The sequence below is a fragment of the Argentina silus genome (assembly GCF_951799395.1).
Source record: "Argentina silus genome assembly, chromosome: 19".
NCBI lineage: Eukaryota > Metazoa > Chordata > Actinopteri > Argentiniformes > Argentinidae > Argentina > Argentina silus.
Genome location: NC_139673.1, coordinates 1,075,859 through 1,093,358, shown reverse-complemented (window position 1 = coordinate 1,093,358; position 17,500 = coordinate 1,075,859). Strand labels below are relative to the sequence as shown.

The following is a 17,500-nucleotide window of genomic DNA, read 5'->3' as shown; positions in this document are numbered from 1 at the left end:
GAGGGCAGCAGAGGGCCAGCCACAGGAGAGCAGCAGAGGGTCAGCCACAGGAGAGCAGCAGAGGGTCAGCCACAGGAGAGCAGCAGAGGGTCAGCCACAGGGCAGAAACCCTGCACCTGTCTAGAACAAGATTGAGGACAAGTGGAGGACGCTGATGGAGGCCAAAGAGGCTGAGCTGGAGGCTGAGAAGGCCAAGAGAAGTCAGGCCAAGAGAGAGATGTAGAGAGCAAGGGAGGAGGTGAGGGGGGGCAGAGGGAGAGAGAGAGGTCTCCAGAGAAGGCTAACCTTGTCATAAGGCTAACCTTATTACAAGTCAATATAAACTGGGTAACATACTTTATCAGTTTGCATGGGCCTATCTGTCTGTAGATTTATCCTTCAACTCTGTTAATGTGTAAACTCAGAGCTCCCTCAGTCTATGGGGCTGGTTGGGACTCACTCCAGAGGTTTACTGAGCCTCACCCAGGAGGTTTTACTGCAGCTCCCTCAGTCTATGGGGCTGGTTGGGACTCACTCCAGAGGTTTACTGAGCCTCACCCAGGAGGTTTTACTGTGACTCACTCCAGAGGTTTACTGAGCCCCACCCAGGAGGTTTTACTGTGACTCACTCCAGAGGTTTACTGAGCCCCACCCAGGAGGTTTTACTGCAGCTCCCTCAGTCTATGGGGCTGGTTGGGACTCACTCCAGAGGTTTACTGAGCCCCACCCAGGAGGTTTTACTGTAGCTCCCTCAGTCTATGGGGCTGGTTGGGACTCACTCCAGAGGTTTACTGAGCCCCACCCAGGAGGTTTTACTGTAGCTCCCTCAGTCTATGGGGCTGGTTGGGACTCACTCCAGAGGTTTACTGAGCCTCACCCAGGAGGTTTTACTGTGACTCACTCCAGAGGTTTACTGAGCCCCACCCAGGAGGTTTTACTGCAGCTCCCTCAGTCTATGGGGCTGGTTGGGACTCACTCCAGAGGTTTACTGAGCCTCACCCAGGAGGTTTTACTGTGACTCACTCCAGAGGTTTACTGAGCCTCACCCAGGAGGTTTTACTGTGACTCACTCCAGAGGTTTACTGAGCCTCACCCAGGAGGTTTTACTGTGACTCACTCCAGAGGTTTACTGAGCCTCACCCAGGAGGTTTTACTGTGACTCACTCCAGAGGTTTACTGAGCCCCACCCAGGAGGTTTTACTGTGACTCACTCCAGAGGTTTACTGAGCCCCACCCAGGAGGTTTTACTGCAGCTACAAAGTCCAGATCACTACTAAAGTATCACATCACTACTTCTTCATTTGATTCCTCCGTTCGTCCTGCAGCTGCTGAGAGAGAAGGTATGAACAGTTTGAACATATCTTTCTGTTGCTTGTCTTGCTCAGTTGTTGTCGAGTCATAACTTTTTCGCTGTTGTTGTTGTTGTTGTTGTTGTTGTTGTTGGTGATAGGGTTAGGTCTATGGTGACGGTTAGGGTAGGGTTAGGGTTAGGGTAGGGTTAGGGTAGGGTTAGGGTTAGGGTAGGGTTAGGGTGTGTCAAGACTACACTAGAGGCCTGTACCTCACCTGAGACAGTTGCATTCTGAGTAGAGGATATGTCTTCATTCACACTTCCTTGCTTTTGATTTAAACAATCAATCATTACCGATATACAGCTAGTCTAAATATCTCATATCTTGACTCTTTGCTTTCCCCAGACCGCGTTTGGAGTCTTGTGTTCGCTCGCCCTAACTCGGTGAGGTGAGGCCAAAGTCCCGCGGAGCAACGTGATCAGTCATTACCTGGCCTCGCCCCCCGGGTGTGTCGGCCCAACCCTACCTGCTGGCTGCCTGATCACGATCACACTGCACACCAGTGGAACTCCACACCTCATCTTCCTCACGTGTCCTTGAAGTTACAACAATGGCCACACTGAGTCATCCAGGTAAACTCTTAATGTCAAAACTGAACCACTTTTGTACCCAGTCATAAACCTGGACAAAAGTTTATATTGGTATTTGAGAGTTAATTGATTTGAATTGTCTAACCATAATTTAATAATGCATTCATGAGAATTGTTATGAAAATATGTTAAGATTTTAATGACCTAAGACCTATTTTAAAAGCCTAATGAAACCCAAACACATGTGAAACAACTTCATTGAAATAGATTCTATTATTACTCAACTGAAATGTCTGTTATGACAGCAGTCGTGAACTGAAATGCTGCACCTGTTGTGGCAGAGCTCATGGGATGGTCACTGCCGCCCCCTAGTGTCCAGATGGGGCCATGACAGTAGTGTGATGCACCCTGTGTCATTTCATATGCTTCATCTCAGCTGATTATGGGGTGTTTATTTCATACTGCACAGGTGCCTCCCTCCGTCTCTCAGGGCTGAGGATGGTGCTGCTGTGATTGGTTGATGAGATAAAATGGTGACTGGTTCATTTGTCTGTGTAAAGGTTGGAGTTGATGCTCCAGAACCTGGGCCATGTGAAGAGGTTACACCAGGCCTACATCAAATTAAATGTTTTTATAGATGATGTTTGAAGTTTTAGTAGTCTGCAAAAACCTTCACAATTTAATATTCAAGCTTAAAATCAGGCCATTTACATAAACTGATGGTTTCTTCCCAGTTCAAACTACTTGTGGATAGAAGTCAATAGTAATCTACTCAGGGATAGTAGTCAATAGTAATCTACTCAGGGATAGGAGTCAATAGTGATCTACTCAGGGATAGTAGTCAATAGTAATCTACTCAGGGATAGTAGTCAATAGTGATCTACTCAGGGATAGGAGTCAATAGTAATCTACTCAGGGATAGTAGTCAATAGTAATCTACTCAGGGATAGTAGTCAATAGTAATCTACTCAGGGATAGTAGTCAATAGTAATCTACTTGTGGATAGTAGTCAATAATGATCTACTTGTGGATAGTAGTCAATAGTAATCTACTCAGGGATAGTAGTCAATAGTAATCTACTTGTGGATAGTAGTCAATAATGATCTACTTGTGGATAGTAGTCAATAGTAATCTACTTGTGGATAGTAGTCAATAGTAATCTACTCAGAGATAGTAGTCAATAGTAATCTACTCAGGGATAGTAGTCAATAGTAATCTACTCAGGGATAGTAGTCAATAGTGATCTACTTGTGGATAGTAGTCAATAGTAATCTACTTGTGGATAGTAGTCAATAGTAATCTACTCGGGGATAAAAGTCAATAGTAATCTACTCAGGGATAGTAGTCAATAGTAATCTACTTGTGGATAGTAGTCAATAGTAATCTACTCAGGGATAGTAGTCAATAGTAATCTCAAAACAGCTTCACAATTTAATATAATGAAAAGAATTGCAGAAAATAAACTTTAAAACTGTATTTTCTTCTACAAATGGATGATGTACCATACCATAAATGGATGATGTACCATAAATGGATGACGTGCCATAAATGGATGATGTTGGGCAACATTGAGGATTCTAAAGGGTGCAGATATAATAATAATAATATATATATAATATATATAATATAGATATAAGATGCACAAATCTGTCAGAACATAACCGTCACATTCTAAAGTTGTTTTGATATTAATGGTGAATGCGGAGGGCGTTTCAAGAGCATACCATAAAGAGATGATACCAAAATGGACTGTTCATGTACTCAGCATGGCTGTTCATGTACTCAGCATGACTGTTCATGTCCTCAACATGGCTGTTCATGTCCTCAGCATGGCTGTTCATGTACTCAGCATGACTGTTCGATCAATAGAAGAACACATGGAACTTCTCAGTGAGAGAGTCTGGAGTCACACAATACTGCTGTTCACTCATGGGGACTGTCTGGGGGACACAACCATTGAGCAGCACATTGAGAGAGAAGGGAAGGCCCTCCAGTGGCTTGTTGACAAATGCGGGAACAGGTATCATGTCTTCAACAATAAGAACAGGGGTGATGTTACTCAGGTCACAGAGCTGCTGGAGAAGATAGAGGAGATGGTGGCAGGAAACAGAGAGAGACCCTCAGATCACTAAAGGGTGAGTTTATTGATGAGTCATGATACTGCATGTTTTTTTACTTTATGTTAATTATGCGATTGTGTTCATGACACAGATAGAAACATTGAAAAAATATGTTTTGTGTGAAATGCCAATAGGCATGTTATTTTAAGACAATTAACCATTAATATGAGTGCTCTGTCACATAATTTTGAATAGGAACACACACACACAAACACACACACACACACACACACACACACACACACACACACACACATACACACACACACACATACAAACACTTTTGTTGTGAGCTGGGAAGAATACAATGATTTATTCTCTCTCTCTCTGTCTACCAGGTGACTCCCACTCAGAGCTGAGGATTGTGCTGCTGGGGTACAGGTTCGCAGGGAAGTCTTCAGCAGGAAACACCATCCTGGGCAGCGAGGAGTTTGACCAGGGGATGATAACTACTCAGTGTGTGAAGAGACAGAGACAGGTAGCAGGGAGGCAGGTCACTGTGGTCGACACTCCAGGCTGGTGGGCGCGTTACCGTGTAGAGAAGACTCCTGAGCTGATTAAACAGGAGATTGTATGCTGTGTGTCTCAGTGTCCTCCAGGACCTCACACTCTCCTCCTGGTCATAGGTGTGGGGTATTCATTCACTGAGAAAGACAGAAGATCAGTAGAGGGACACCTGGAGCTTCTCAGTGAGAGAGTCTGGAGTCACACTATAGTGCTGTTCACTTTTGGGGACTGTCTGGGAGACACAACCATTGAGCAGTACATTGAGAGTGAAGGGAAGGCCCTCCAGTGGCTTGTTGAGAAATGCGGGAACAGGTATCATGTCTTCGACAATAAGAACAGGGGTGATGTTACTCAGGTCACAGAGCTGCTGGAGAAGATAGAGGAGATGGTGGCAGGAAACAGAGGAGGCCATTATGAGATGGAGAGAGAGAGAATAGAGATGATAGAAGAGAGAATGAGGGCAGAGGAAGAGAGAGCAGCACAGAGACTGATGAAGGTGCAGAAACAGAGAGAGACCCTCAGATCACTAAAGGGTGAGTTTATTGATGAGTCATGATCCTGTTGTTTTTTTTTACTTCATGCTAATTATGCTATTGTGTTCATGACATGGATAGAAACATTGAAAAAATATGTTTTGTGTGAAATGAAAATCGGCATGTTATTTTAAGACAATTAACCATTAATATGAGTGTTCTGTCACATAATTTTGAATAGGAACACACACACACACACAGACTTTTGTTGTGAGCTGGGAAGAATACAATGATTTGTTCTCTCTCTCTCTGTCTACCAGGTGATTCCCACTCAGAGCTGAGGATTGTGCTGCTGGGGTGGAGAGGAGCAGGGAAGTCTTCAGCAGGAAACACTATCCTGGGCAGCAAGGAGTTTGACAAGGGGAAGATAACTCAGTGTGTGAAGATACAGGGACAGGTAGCAGGGAGGCAGGTCACTGTGGTCGACACTCCAGGCTGGTTGCCGTATGCCCCTGTAGAGGACACTCCTGAGCTGGTTAAACAGGAGATTGTACGCAGTGTGTCTCTGTGTCCTCCAGGACCTCACACTCTCCTCCTGGTCATAGAAGTAGGTGATTCATTCAATGAGGAAGAGAGAAGATCAGTAGAGGGACACCTGGAGCTTCTCAGTGAGAGAGTCTGGAGTCACACTATAGTGCTGTTCACTCATGGGGAAAATCTGGGAGACAAGACCATTAAGCAGCACATTGAGAGAGGGAAGGCCCTCCAGTGGCTTGTTGACAAATGTGGGAACAGGTATCATGTCTTCGACAATGAAAACAGGGGTGATGTTACTCAGGTCACAGAGCTGCTGGAGAAGATAGAGGAGATGGTGGCAGGAAACAGAGGAGGCCATTATGAGATAGAGAGAAAGATAGTAAAGAGAATAGAAGTGTGGAGAAAACCAAAAGAAGAGAGAGCAAAACAGAGGCAGGTGAAGGTGATGAAACAGAGAGAGATCCACAGGACATTCGTAGGTGAGATCATTGTTACTCATGGTTAAAGTGTCAACTGTTCTGAAGGAAAAGTTGATATCTGATCACTGTCATAGTCAGTGGCTGAGGGGTTGACATCTTTAAAATCACTTTTCAACGCTAGGGTTAGATGATCTGATTTTCAACCCTCTAATGCATGTGAAATATATGTGCAGTCAAAATATCATCCATAATATCTTATACAGCATGTAATCATATGCTCCAAATGACACAAGGGTGTTCTAAAGAATGTTCAATGGGGAGATAATATGCTGTGTGTGTGTGTGTGTGTGTGTGTGTGTGTGTGTGTGTGTGTGTGTGTTCCTAACTTTCTCTCTCTCTGTCTGTCTCTCTCTCTCTATCAACCAGATGACTCCTTCCATCTCTCAGAGCTAAGAATTGTGATGCTGGGGTGCACAGGAGCAGGGAAGAGGTCAGCAGGAAACACCATCCTGGGCAGAGAGGAGTTTGACCTGAGGAAAGCTGCTCCTCAGTGTATGAAGAGACAGGGACAGGTAGCAGGAAGGCAGGTCACTGTGGTCGACACTCCAGGCTGGTTGCCGTATGCTCCTGTAGAGGAGACTCCTGAGCTGGTTAAACAGGAGATCGTACGCAGTGTGTCTCAGTGTCCCCCAGGACCTCACACTCTCCTCCTGGTCATACCAGGGGATGTTTCATTCGAAGAGGATGAGGCCAATGCTGCAGAGGCACACCTGGAGCTTCTCAGTGAGGGAGTCTGGAGTCACACTATAGTGCTGTTCACCTCTGGGGACTGTCTGGGAGACAAGACCATTGAGCAGCACATTGAGAGTGAAGGGAAGGCCCTCCAGTGGCTGATTGAGAAATGTGGGAACAGGTATCATGTCTTCAACAATAAGAACAGGGGCGATGGCTCTCAGGTCACAGAGCTGCTGGAGAAGATAGAAGAGATGGTGGCAGTAAACAGTGGAGATGTGTTTTACCCTGTAAGAGAACGAGAGGCGGGATTGAAGAATCTTTCACTGGCACCTAGAGGAGCGAGGAGCAAATACCTAAAACCTCCAAACAGTGAGTATGGTTCTACCGACTAACCTTCCTGAATGAAGATCATACACTGTCCTTAAAATATCATTACGTCGTCATTAAAATATTTAGTTTAAATTGTTTCAGTTGGCTTCTCCCTTTCATTCAGACATATTAATGACATGGTATAATGACCACAAACAGTCGCAGACTATTGCAGATATCAGGAAGACCAAGCTTTCTGACATCATGCTAGCTTCCCCACAATCTGTTGTTGTTGTTGTTGTTGTTGTTGTTGTTGTTGTTGTTGTTGTTGATGATGTTGTTGTTGTTCAGTGAGTGGAGGCAGCAGAACAGAGTCTGGCTCTGAGGTTGGATCAGTGACACCTAAAGCAGCTGGGAGCATGGTGTTTATTCCTCCAAACAGTGAGTATGGAAGAATAATGTTATCAATAGCAAGGAAAATAGCAATAATAATAATATCAATTAGAATTATGTCTCAGTTAACACCTCCCTTCCATCACATACATGCATACGTATATACCTGATATACTGTAGTGCTTCCAGTGTGCCAGCAAAGCTTCCCCAGAGTCTGATCTGCTGTTGTTGTGTTGTTGTGTTGTTGTTGTTGTTGTTGTGTTTGTTGTTGTTGTGTTGTTGTTGTTGTTGTTGTTGTTGTGTTGTTGTTGTTGTTGTGTTTGTTGTTGTTGTTGTTGTTGTTGTTGTGTTGTTGTTGTGTTGTTGTTGTGTTGTTGTTGTACAGTGAGTGGAGGCAGCAGACCGGACACTGGGTATGATTCTGAGCTGGTATCTGAGGTTGCATCAGTGGATGAGTCACTGGCCAAGAAAAGGAAGATCTCCAGCACCCCACTGGTGGAATGAGCTTCCCACTGATGTCAGGACTGCAGAGTCACTACCGATCTTCCGCCGTAGATTGAAGACCCATCTCTCCAAGCTACATCTTAACAGTCCCTCCTAAGACCTCTTCACCCCCACTACCTCCCTGTACTAACCCCAACCCTAGAGACCTCTTCACCCCCACTACCCCCCTGTACTAACTATGCGGACAGAATGCAGTCGCAGATGGAGAACAACGACACCAGGGGCCTATGGCGAGGACTACGGTCTATTACAGACTACCGGAACGTACCCCCCTCAACCGGAAGTGCAGATGCCTCCCTAGCCGAAGACCTGAACTCTTTTTATGCACGGTTTGAGGCTGGCAACACCACCGCTAGCACGCCAGCTAACAACAACAACGTCAGAGTACTGGCTAGCGCGGCTGATGGGAGTTCACACGCTGGGGCAGAGCAAGCACTCTCCGTGACGGAACACGACGTGAGGAGGGCTCTGCTGAAGGTGAACACTAGGAAGGCTGCTGGCCCGGATGGCATACCTGGGAGAGTACTCAAGACCTGTGCTAACCAGCTAGCTCCTGTGTTTACTACCATATTCAACCTATCACTGGCTAATTCTGTAGTTCCCACCTGTTTTAAAAGATCCTCCATCGTCCCTGTGCTCAAAATCACCTCCCCAGCCTGCTTGAATGACTACAGACCCGTGGCTCTAACCTCAGTGGTCATGAAGTGCTTTGAGAGGCTGATTAAGCAATACATCTGCTCCTCCCTCCCTCCGACCTTGGACCCACTGCAGATCGCATACAGACCAAATAGATCCACGGACGATGCAGTCTCTCAGGTCCTCCACACCACTCTCTCACCTTGACAGTCAGAAGTGAGACTATGTGAGAATGCTGTTTATAGATTACAGCTCAGCGTTCAACACCATAGTCCCCACCAGACTGGCTGAAAAGATGATTGGATTAGGACTGAACCCTGTGTGCCTGGATCCTGGACTTCCTGACGGCCAGGCCACAGGTGGTCAGGGTGGGTAGACACACCTCCAGCATACTCATCCTGAGCACAGGGTCCCCCCAGGGCTGCATCCTTAGCCCCCTCCTCTACTCCCTGTACACCCACAACTGTGTGGCTAAGTCCAGCGACAACTCCATCATCAAGTTTGAGGACGACACAGTTGTGGTGGGGCTGATCTCAGATAACAATGAGGAAGCCTACCTGGACGAGGCGGCAGACCTGTCACTCTGGTGTCAGGAGAATAGCCTCATCCTGAATGTCTCCAAGACAAAGGAGCTGATTGTGGACTTCAGGAGAGCACAACATCCAAGGACCTACACGCCGCTGGACATCGGTGGGACTGCTGTGGACAGGGTGAGCAGTTTTAAATACCTGGGAGTCCACATCACAGAAGACCTGACCTGGACTACCCACATCAGTACACTGGTGGGAAAGGCAAGGCAACGCCTGTTCCATCTCAGGCAGCTGAGGAAATTTAAAGTCTCCCGGAGGATCCTTCAGTCCTTCTACTCTGGAGCTGTGGAGAGCATCCTGGTTGGCAACATCACCGTCTAGTACGGTAACAGCACGGCCCAGGACAGGCGAGCTCTGCAAAAGGTGGTACGCCTGGCAGAAAAGACCATGGGAGCTCCAACCCCCCCTCTCCATGTCCTGTACACCAGGAGGTGTAGGACCAGAGCCTACAGGATAATGAAGGACCCTCACCACCCGAAAAACGGACTGTTCCAGCTGCTGCGGTCAGGCAAACGCCATCGCTGTCATGCAGCAAGAACAGAGAGACTAAGACTGAGTTTCTTCCCCCATGCCATCAGGATCATCAACGATGACCCCACCAGTGCCCCCCTCAAGTCACTCACACACCCACTGACATCATAACACATCTGCACACACATAATTATCTGTACTGTCAACCTGTCATGGCCATTCTATATTGCTCTTCCATTGTGTACATTGCTTCACCGCTGTTTATACTGCTTATACTGTTTATACTGTTTATACTGTTCATACTGTTCATACTGTTTATATTTTTTATTACTTCTATTTTATTTTATTTTATTCTATTTTAAAACTTATTGTTGCACTACTCTGTGGCACTGTCACTTTTGCATTTCACTATATACACTATATACATTTCACTATATACTATATAACCCTAACCCCAACCCTAGAGACCTCTTCACCCCCACTACCCCCCTGTACTAACCCTAACCCCAACCTTAGAGACCTCTTCACCCACATTACCCCCTGTACTAACCCTAACCCCAACCCTAGAGACCTCCCCACTACCCCCCTGTACAAGTTTTTCTCTTGTTAAAAAAATCAAATAATAATAATGTTCTTCTAGCATTGTGACTGCCTATGGCCCCTGGTCTGAGCATTGATTACTTTATCTTGTGATGACTGATGGATAGATGATTCACTTACTTAAACAAATGTATTTGTTGTAAGTCGCTTTGGATAAAGGCGTCTGCTAAATGCCATCAATGTAAAAGTAAATGTAAAGAAATCTAACAGTAGACCACTGCTGTTGACCTGACAGAAACGACAAAATGACAGCTTGGTTTCTGTAAATCTCATCTCACCTCTGGAGAGCCAAGGATTATTTTGTTATTGTTTTATTGTTTTTACATACAATAATCATGCCTGTATAAAAGAGAGATGTTTTTAAGTTGTACATGCAGCTGTAATCACTGGATCATTGTATACTGAGCTTTATGTAGAATAAATCATTTCTTTATTGAAAAACATTTGTCTGCATTTACATGTTGCCTGCTGAAACCTGTTTTATAATAAAGATAAGGCCAGAAGTAACATACCTTTTCTCTTAAAAATGGCTCCATATCACTTACTCAAAACAGTGAGCAAGATGCCCAGAATAACTGTAATATTTAAAATAGACGGGGTGGGACGTAATCTAACGGGAGGTTATACACTGCAGCTAGACATTTAATGGCATGTAATACATTCTTACACTGAATAATCACTTGTTTCTCAAAAACATTGTTGAGGACAAGGCACCATAAAAACATTGTTAAGGACAAGGCATCATAAAAACATGCTGTAGAGCGTTGTGAGTTTTTTGGTATTTGTTGCACAGCTCACTGCTGTTATGCTCTGCTCTTGTCTCGACCCCCCATAAAACACCCAAACACACACATCTGAGAGCAGCAGAGGGTCAGCCACAGGAGGGCAGCAGAGGGTCAGCCACAGGAGAGCAGCAGAGGGTCAGCCACAGGAGAGCAGCAGAGGGTCAGCCACAGGAGCAGCAGAGGACCAGCCACAGGAGAGCAGCAGAGGACCAGCCACAGGAGAGCAGCAGAGGGTCAGCCACAGGAGAGCAGCAGAGGGTCAGCCACAGGAGAGCAGCAGAGGACCAGCCACAGGAGAGCAGCAGAGGACCAGCCACAGGAGAGCAGCAGAGGGTCAGCCACAGGAGAGCAGCAGAGGGTCAGCCACAGGAGAGCAGCAGAGGGTCAGCCACAGGAGAGCAGCAGAGGGCCAGCCACAGGAGAGCAGCAACCCTTGAACAGGGTCACTGACTGTGTGTCGTAACAAAGACCTGTTTGAGGTGCATGACATCATCACGGCTAATTATTAGTTTTAGTTCTGGATGTCATTCATGGTATTTCACTGCGTGTTGTAGAAGTAACGACCAGTCACAAATGGTGGCAGCGGTACGGTAAACAACAACCCAAGAACCTCTTAAATATACTGGATATCTAATCATTCTGCACCAACCTGTGATGTTGAGAGAACACCAACAAGCGAAAGTGTAATTTGAACAGATTTTAAACCGTCAGTTACAGTAAGATAAATATTTCTGCCAAATATGAAGTTGTTAATTAGCAAAGCTTTAACCATAGATTAGGGATACTATTAAAGAGATTATTCGGTGGTATAGGTACTTTAAATCAACTGTAAACTAACTGTCTCTTTAAGAAAATGCATGTGTTGATAAGAGCAGAACTTTGAGCTTCATCTATGAACTTCAACTCCTTTGAAATAGACGAAAACTGACCACACAGACTCCCAAGTTTAAGTTCATACATGAGCGGCAGTTTAAACATTGACGGATTCACCCGTGAGTAAACCTGATCATGCGTTTTGTTTTTTTACTGTAAAAAGAGCAGTTAATCTAAGTGGTTAGCCTAGTCATGGTGATACATAGGTCCGATGTTAACTCTAATGTCTAACAGGAGTTCCACCGTATTATTTGTCTTAATCTCCTCCCAGCACCAAACATATTCACATGTTGGAACATGTGAAATTAATCAATTACTTTTTTTTACTATTGCATTTCACGAGAGATCAAATAACGGGAGAGTATTAACCGAGTGGAATATTGGGAACACCCTTCATTCGTACTTTTCATTGACAGACTTGTTACGTAGCAGGAATTGTAGAGAGACTGAGGTAGATTACCGGACAGAAAGGTCGAAGCCGGGAATCAAACCCGAGTCTTACGCGTGAACAATCACGTGCACACGAGTGACGGCAGGTAAACCCGCCAGGCCAAATCCAGCACAACTGTGACTCTATATGCAAAATAATCAATATCTAAGCGTATATATACATACTAATATAATAATATTACATAATATAATAGACATGCTTACATGTTCTATGTGAGGCCCTGGCATAAAGAAGGGAACTTTGTCTTGCTGCACAAAAAATGTAGAAACATGTTTGAAAATGCTTAGCTATGTAAATAACGTGACAATATTTCCCCTTTTCCAGCACTGTAAATGAAGGATGGCGGACCATCTTTGGAGCATGTTCACGTGGAGTCTTCTGGTGACGTGTTTGATGGCTTCTTGGCCAGCTTGCCATGGTGGGAAGGTTCTGGTCTTTTCTCTAGAGGGAAGTCATTGGGTGAACATGGACATCTTCATCAAGGCCCTTCACTCTCAGGGACACACGGTTACGGTGGTACGGTCATCCAAAAGCTGGTACATTAAAGAGGAATCTACATATTACAACTCAATTACAATACCTGTTATAGAGGGCTTTGATGTTGACTTTGTGAACTCAATAATTGCGAAAGTCATTGACATAGAGAGAGGTAAAAGCTCTGCGTTGAATTTTTTCAATTTGCAGATGGAGATATTGAACTTTGCGGGTAAAGTCCCTGAAATGGTGTGTGAAATGGCAACAACTATGTTTAAAGACAAGGATTTGATGGGCAGGCTGAAGGAGAGTCAGTATGACCTCGTGCTCACCGACCCCGCGTGGGGAGCAGGTATTTTGGTAGCTCACTACCTCCAGTTACCTCTAGTCTATAATGTGCGCTGGGTAACCAGTGGAGAGGGACATTTAGCCGTTGCACCTTCCCCCTTATCGTACATACCAATGACAGGATCAGGACTCTCGGACAAAATGACTTTCGTAGAGAGAGTAAAGAACATGCTTTTCTACATGCTGATGGAAGCTCAGGGCAGGTTCTTAATCGGGCCACAATACCAGGCTGTTTGTGATGAGTATTTTCCAGGTGTCAATTTCTATGAGTTATTACAGGGGGCAGACCTTTGGCTGATGAGAGTTGACTTTGTGTTTGAGTTCCCTCGCCCCACCATGCCCAATGTTATCTATATGGGAGGGTTCCAATGCAAACCTGCCAAGCCTCTTCCCCAAGACCTGGAGGAGTTTGTTCAGAGCTCAGGAGAACATGGACTCATTATCATGTCTTTGGGGACTTTTGTCAGTGAATTTCCAAGTGACATAACAAATGAGATCGCTGCTGCTTTTGCCCAACTGCCTCAGAAGGTCATCTGGAGGCACAAGGGAGACAGGCCTGCTACTCTGGGCAACAACACCTTACTAGTGGACTGGATGCCTCAGAATGATCTATTAGGACACCCCAAGACCAGGCTGTTTGTAGCTCATGGAGGAACAAATGGACTTCAAGAGGCCATATACCATGGAGTCCCTGTTGTGGGCCTTCCTCTGTTTTTTGACCAGTATGACAACCTCCTTCGTCTGAAAGAGAGAGGAGCAGGAAAGATGTTATCTGTGGCCACAGTGGACAAGAACAATAACTTCCTTAAGGCCATACAAGAAGTACTACATGAGCCGTCCTACAGACTGAACATGCAGAGGCTCTCCAGGCTACACAGGGACACGCCAATGAAACCACTAGACAGCGCCCTCTTCTGGATTGAGTTTGTCATGAGACACAAGGGTGCTGCTCACCTGCGCACAGAGTCCTACAGAATGCCTTGGTACTCCTACCACTCTGTAGACGTAGCTGTGTTCTTATTGGCTGTGGTGCTGCTTCTTCTGCTGACTACTGTAGCTGTTATCAGATTCTTATGCTGCAGGATGTGTTTTAGAAAGAAAATTAAACATGAGTAAAACATGAACACACACGTTTACTTTCATATTCCCCAATACTATTCCATTTAAGCTTGATGCTTTATGGTGAAATCATTTAAATCATTTCATGTGAAAGCCATTAGCCATTCCATCTTGTATGGAAGGTTCTCCTCTCCTTGATGTGAAACATTATCTGATCATAACATTTCTAGACCTGTGGTGTTTATCCATCTTAACTATGACGAGGGCATTGCAGGTGATCATGTTCCAGCATGGCCAGACAGAGCAGATAAATCTCATCTCAGATTTAGAGAGCCAAGAATTATTTTTTGATTGTTTTATTGTTTTTACATACAGTAATCATACCTGTATAAAAGAGAGATGTTTTTAAGTTGTACATGCAGCTGTAATCACTGGATCATTGTATACTGAGCTTTATGTAGAATAAATCATTCCTTCATTGAAAAACATTTGTCCTACGTTTACATGTTGCCTGCTGAAACCTGTTTCATAATAAAGATAAGGCCAGAAGTAACATTAACTGTACTGGTTCCTGTCATACTGAAATAAAGGTCAAGACTTCTCTCCCTGATATACGTGGTCCAGATTCTTCCTTCAAAACCAGCAAGATCACAACATCTGTATAAAAGAGAGATGTTTTTTAAGTTTAATTGCTATTTGTTGCACAGCTCAATGCTGTTATGCTCTGCTCTTGTCTCAACCCCCCATAAAACACCCAAACACACATCTGAGAGCAGCAGAGGGTCAGCCACAGGAGAGCAGCAGAGGGTCAGCCACAGGAGAGCAGCAGAGGGTCAGCCACAGGAGAGCAGCAGAGGGTCAGCCACAGGAGAGCAGCAGAGGGTCAGCCACAGGAGAGAAGCAGAGGGTCAGCCACAGGAGAGCAGCAGAGGGTCAGCCACAGGAGAGCAGCAGAGGGTCAGCCACAGGAGAGCAGCAGAGGGTCAGCCACAGGGCAGAAACCCTGCACCTGTCTAGAACAAGATCGAGGACAAGTGGAGGACGCTGATGGAGGCCAAAGAGGCTGAGCTGGAGGCTGAGAAGGCCAAGAGAAGTCAGGCCAAGAGAGAGATGTAGAGAGCGAGGGAGGAGGTGAGGGGGGGCAGAGGGAGAGAGAGAGATCTCCAGAGAAGGCTAAACTTGTCATAAGGCTAACCTTATTACAAGTCAATATAAATTGGGTAATATACTTTATCAGGAGGTTGAGTGTGGTATAAAGTGTCAAATAAACAGGTTAGCTTGTATTTCTTGCAGACTGGGCACATATTTAACCTAGCTGCTATCAAGGGCATAGTACCATAGGCTAACCTTATTACATGTCAATATGAATTGGGTTTATTAGTGATAAATTACTTTATCAGTTTGCATGGGCCTATCTGTCTGTAGATTTATCCTTCAACTCTGTTAATGTGTAAACTCAGAGCTCCCTCAGTCTATGGGGCTGGTTGGGACTCACTCCAGAGGTTTACTGTGCCCCACCCAGGAGGTTTTACTGTAGCTCCCTCAGTCTATGGGGCTGGTTGGGACTCACTCCAGAGGTTTACTGAGCCTCACCCAGGAGGTTTTACTGTAGCTCCCTCAGTCTATGGGGCTGGTTGGGACTCACTCCAGAGGTTTACTGAGCCTCACCCAGGAGGTTTTACTGTAGCTCCCTCAGTCTATGGGGCTGGTTGGGACTCACTCCAGAGGTTTACTGAGCCCCACCCAGGAGGTTTTACTGTAGCTCCCTCAGTCTATGGGGCTGGTTGGGACTCACTCCAGAGGTTTACTGAGCCCCACCCAGGAGGTTTTACTGTGACTCACTCCAGAGGTTTACTGAGCCCCACCCAGGAGGTTTTACTGTGACTCACTCCAGAGGTTTACTGAGCCCCACCCAGGAGGTTTTACTGTGACTCACTCCAGAGGTTTACTGAGCCCCACCCAGGAGGTTTTACTGTGACTCACTCCAGAGGTTTACTGTGCCCCACCCAGGAGGTTTTACTGTGACTCACTCCAGAGGTTTACTGAGCCCCACCCAGGAGGTTTTACTGCAGCTACAAAGTCCAGATCACTACTAAAGTATCACATCACTACTTCTTCATTTGATTCCTCCGTTCGTCCTGCAGCTGCTGAGAGAGAAGGTATGAACAGTTTGAACATATCTTTCTGTTGCTTGTCTTGCTCAATTGTTGTCGAGTCATAACTTTTTCACTGTTGTTGGTGATAGGGTTAGGTCTATGGTGACGGTTAGGGTATGGTTAGGGTTAGGGTAGGGTTAGGGTAGGGTTAGGGTTAGGGTAGGGTTAGGGTTAGGGTAGGGTTAGGGTTAGGGTAGGGTTAGGGTGTGTGAAGACTACACTAGAAACCTGTACCTCACCTGAGACAGTTGCATTCTGACTAGAGGATATGTCTTCATTCACACTTCCTTGCTTTTGATTTAAACAATCAATCTTTACCGATATAGAGCTGGTCTAAATATCTCATATCTTGGCTCTTTGCTTTCCCCAGACCGCGTTTGGAGTCTTGTGTTCGCTCACCCTAACTCGGTGAGGTGAAGGCCAAAGTCCCGCGGAGCAACGTGATCAGTCATTACCTGGCCTCGCTCCCCAGGTATGTCGGCCCAACCCTACCTGCTGGCTGCCTGATCACTATCACACTGCACACCAGTCGAACTCCATACCTGATCTTCCTCACGTGTCCTTGAAGTTACAACAATGGCCACACTGAGTCATCCAGGTAAACTCTTAATGTCAAAACTGAACCACTTTTGTACCCAATCATAAACCTGGACAAAAGTTTATATTGGTATTTGAGAGTTAATTGATTTGAATTGTCTAACCATAATTTAATAATGCATTCATGAGAATTGTTATGAAAATATGTTAAGATTTTAATGACCTAAGACCTATTTTAAAAGCCTAATGAAACCCAAACACATGTGAAACAACTTCATTGAAATAGATTCTATTATTACTCAATTGAAATGTCTGTTATGACAGCAGTCGTGAACTGAAATGCTGCACCTGTTGTGGCAGAGCTCATGGGATGGTCACTGCCGCCCCCTAGTGTCCAGATGGGGCCATGACAGTAGTGTGATGCACCCTGTGTCATTTCATATGCTTCAGCTCAGCTGATTATGGGGTGTTTATTTCATACTGCACAGGTGCCTCCCTCCGTCTCTCAGAGCTGAGGATGGTGCTGCTGTGATTGGTTGATGAGATAAAATGGCGACTGGTTCATTTGTCTGTGTAAAGGTTGGAGTTGATGCTCCAGAACCAGGGCCATGTGAAGAGGTTACACCAGGCCTACATCAAATTAAATGTTTTCATAGATGATG

General features: G+C 45.3%; 3 protein-coding genes across 3 annotated transcripts in view; all 3 read left to right on the top strand.

Annotated features, from left to right (window-relative positions):
* Positions 1–17,500, top strand: part of LOC310820000 (gamma-glutamylaminecyclotransferase C-like) — a 268,729-nt gene that overhangs the window by 153,696 nt on the left and 97,533 nt on the right. The window lies entirely within an intron of this gene.
* The window catches only part of LOC310819510 (GTPase IMAP family member 8-like), a 30,205-nt gene that overhangs the window by 4,038 nt on the left and 8,667 nt on the right, over positions 1–17,500 (top strand). Inside the window, exons 3-8 of the mRNA XM_083690812.1 lie at positions 3,925–3,963; positions 4,073–4,100; positions 4,320–5,021; positions 5,282–5,977; positions 6,344–7,021; positions 7,313–7,402. Of these exons, the coding sequence (XP_083546938.1) occupies positions 3,925–3,963; positions 4,073–4,100; positions 4,320–5,021; positions 5,282–5,977; positions 6,344–7,021; positions 7,313–7,402 (2,233 nt within the window). The remainder of the gene's footprint in view (positions 1–3,924; positions 3,964–4,072; positions 4,101–4,319; positions 5,022–5,281; positions 5,978–6,343; positions 7,022–7,312; positions 7,403–17,500) is intronic.
* Positions 11,397–14,214, top strand: LOC310819936 (UDP-glucuronosyltransferase 2C1-like). Its single transcript, XM_083691363.1, has 2 exons — positions 11,397–11,419; positions 12,589–14,214. The coding sequence occupies exon 2, from the start codon at positions 12,604–12,606 to the stop codon at positions 14,200–14,202; it is 1,599 nt and encodes a 532-aa protein (XP_083547489.1). The 5' UTR covers positions 11,397–11,419; positions 12,589–12,603; the 3' UTR covers positions 14,203–14,214.

Bases quoted from the DNA above. Each gene is read 5' to 3' on its own strand.
- LOC310819936 (XM_083691363.1), top strand. From the start codon at position 12,604: ATGGCGGACCATCTTTGGAGCATGTTCACGTGGAGTCTTCTGGTGACG.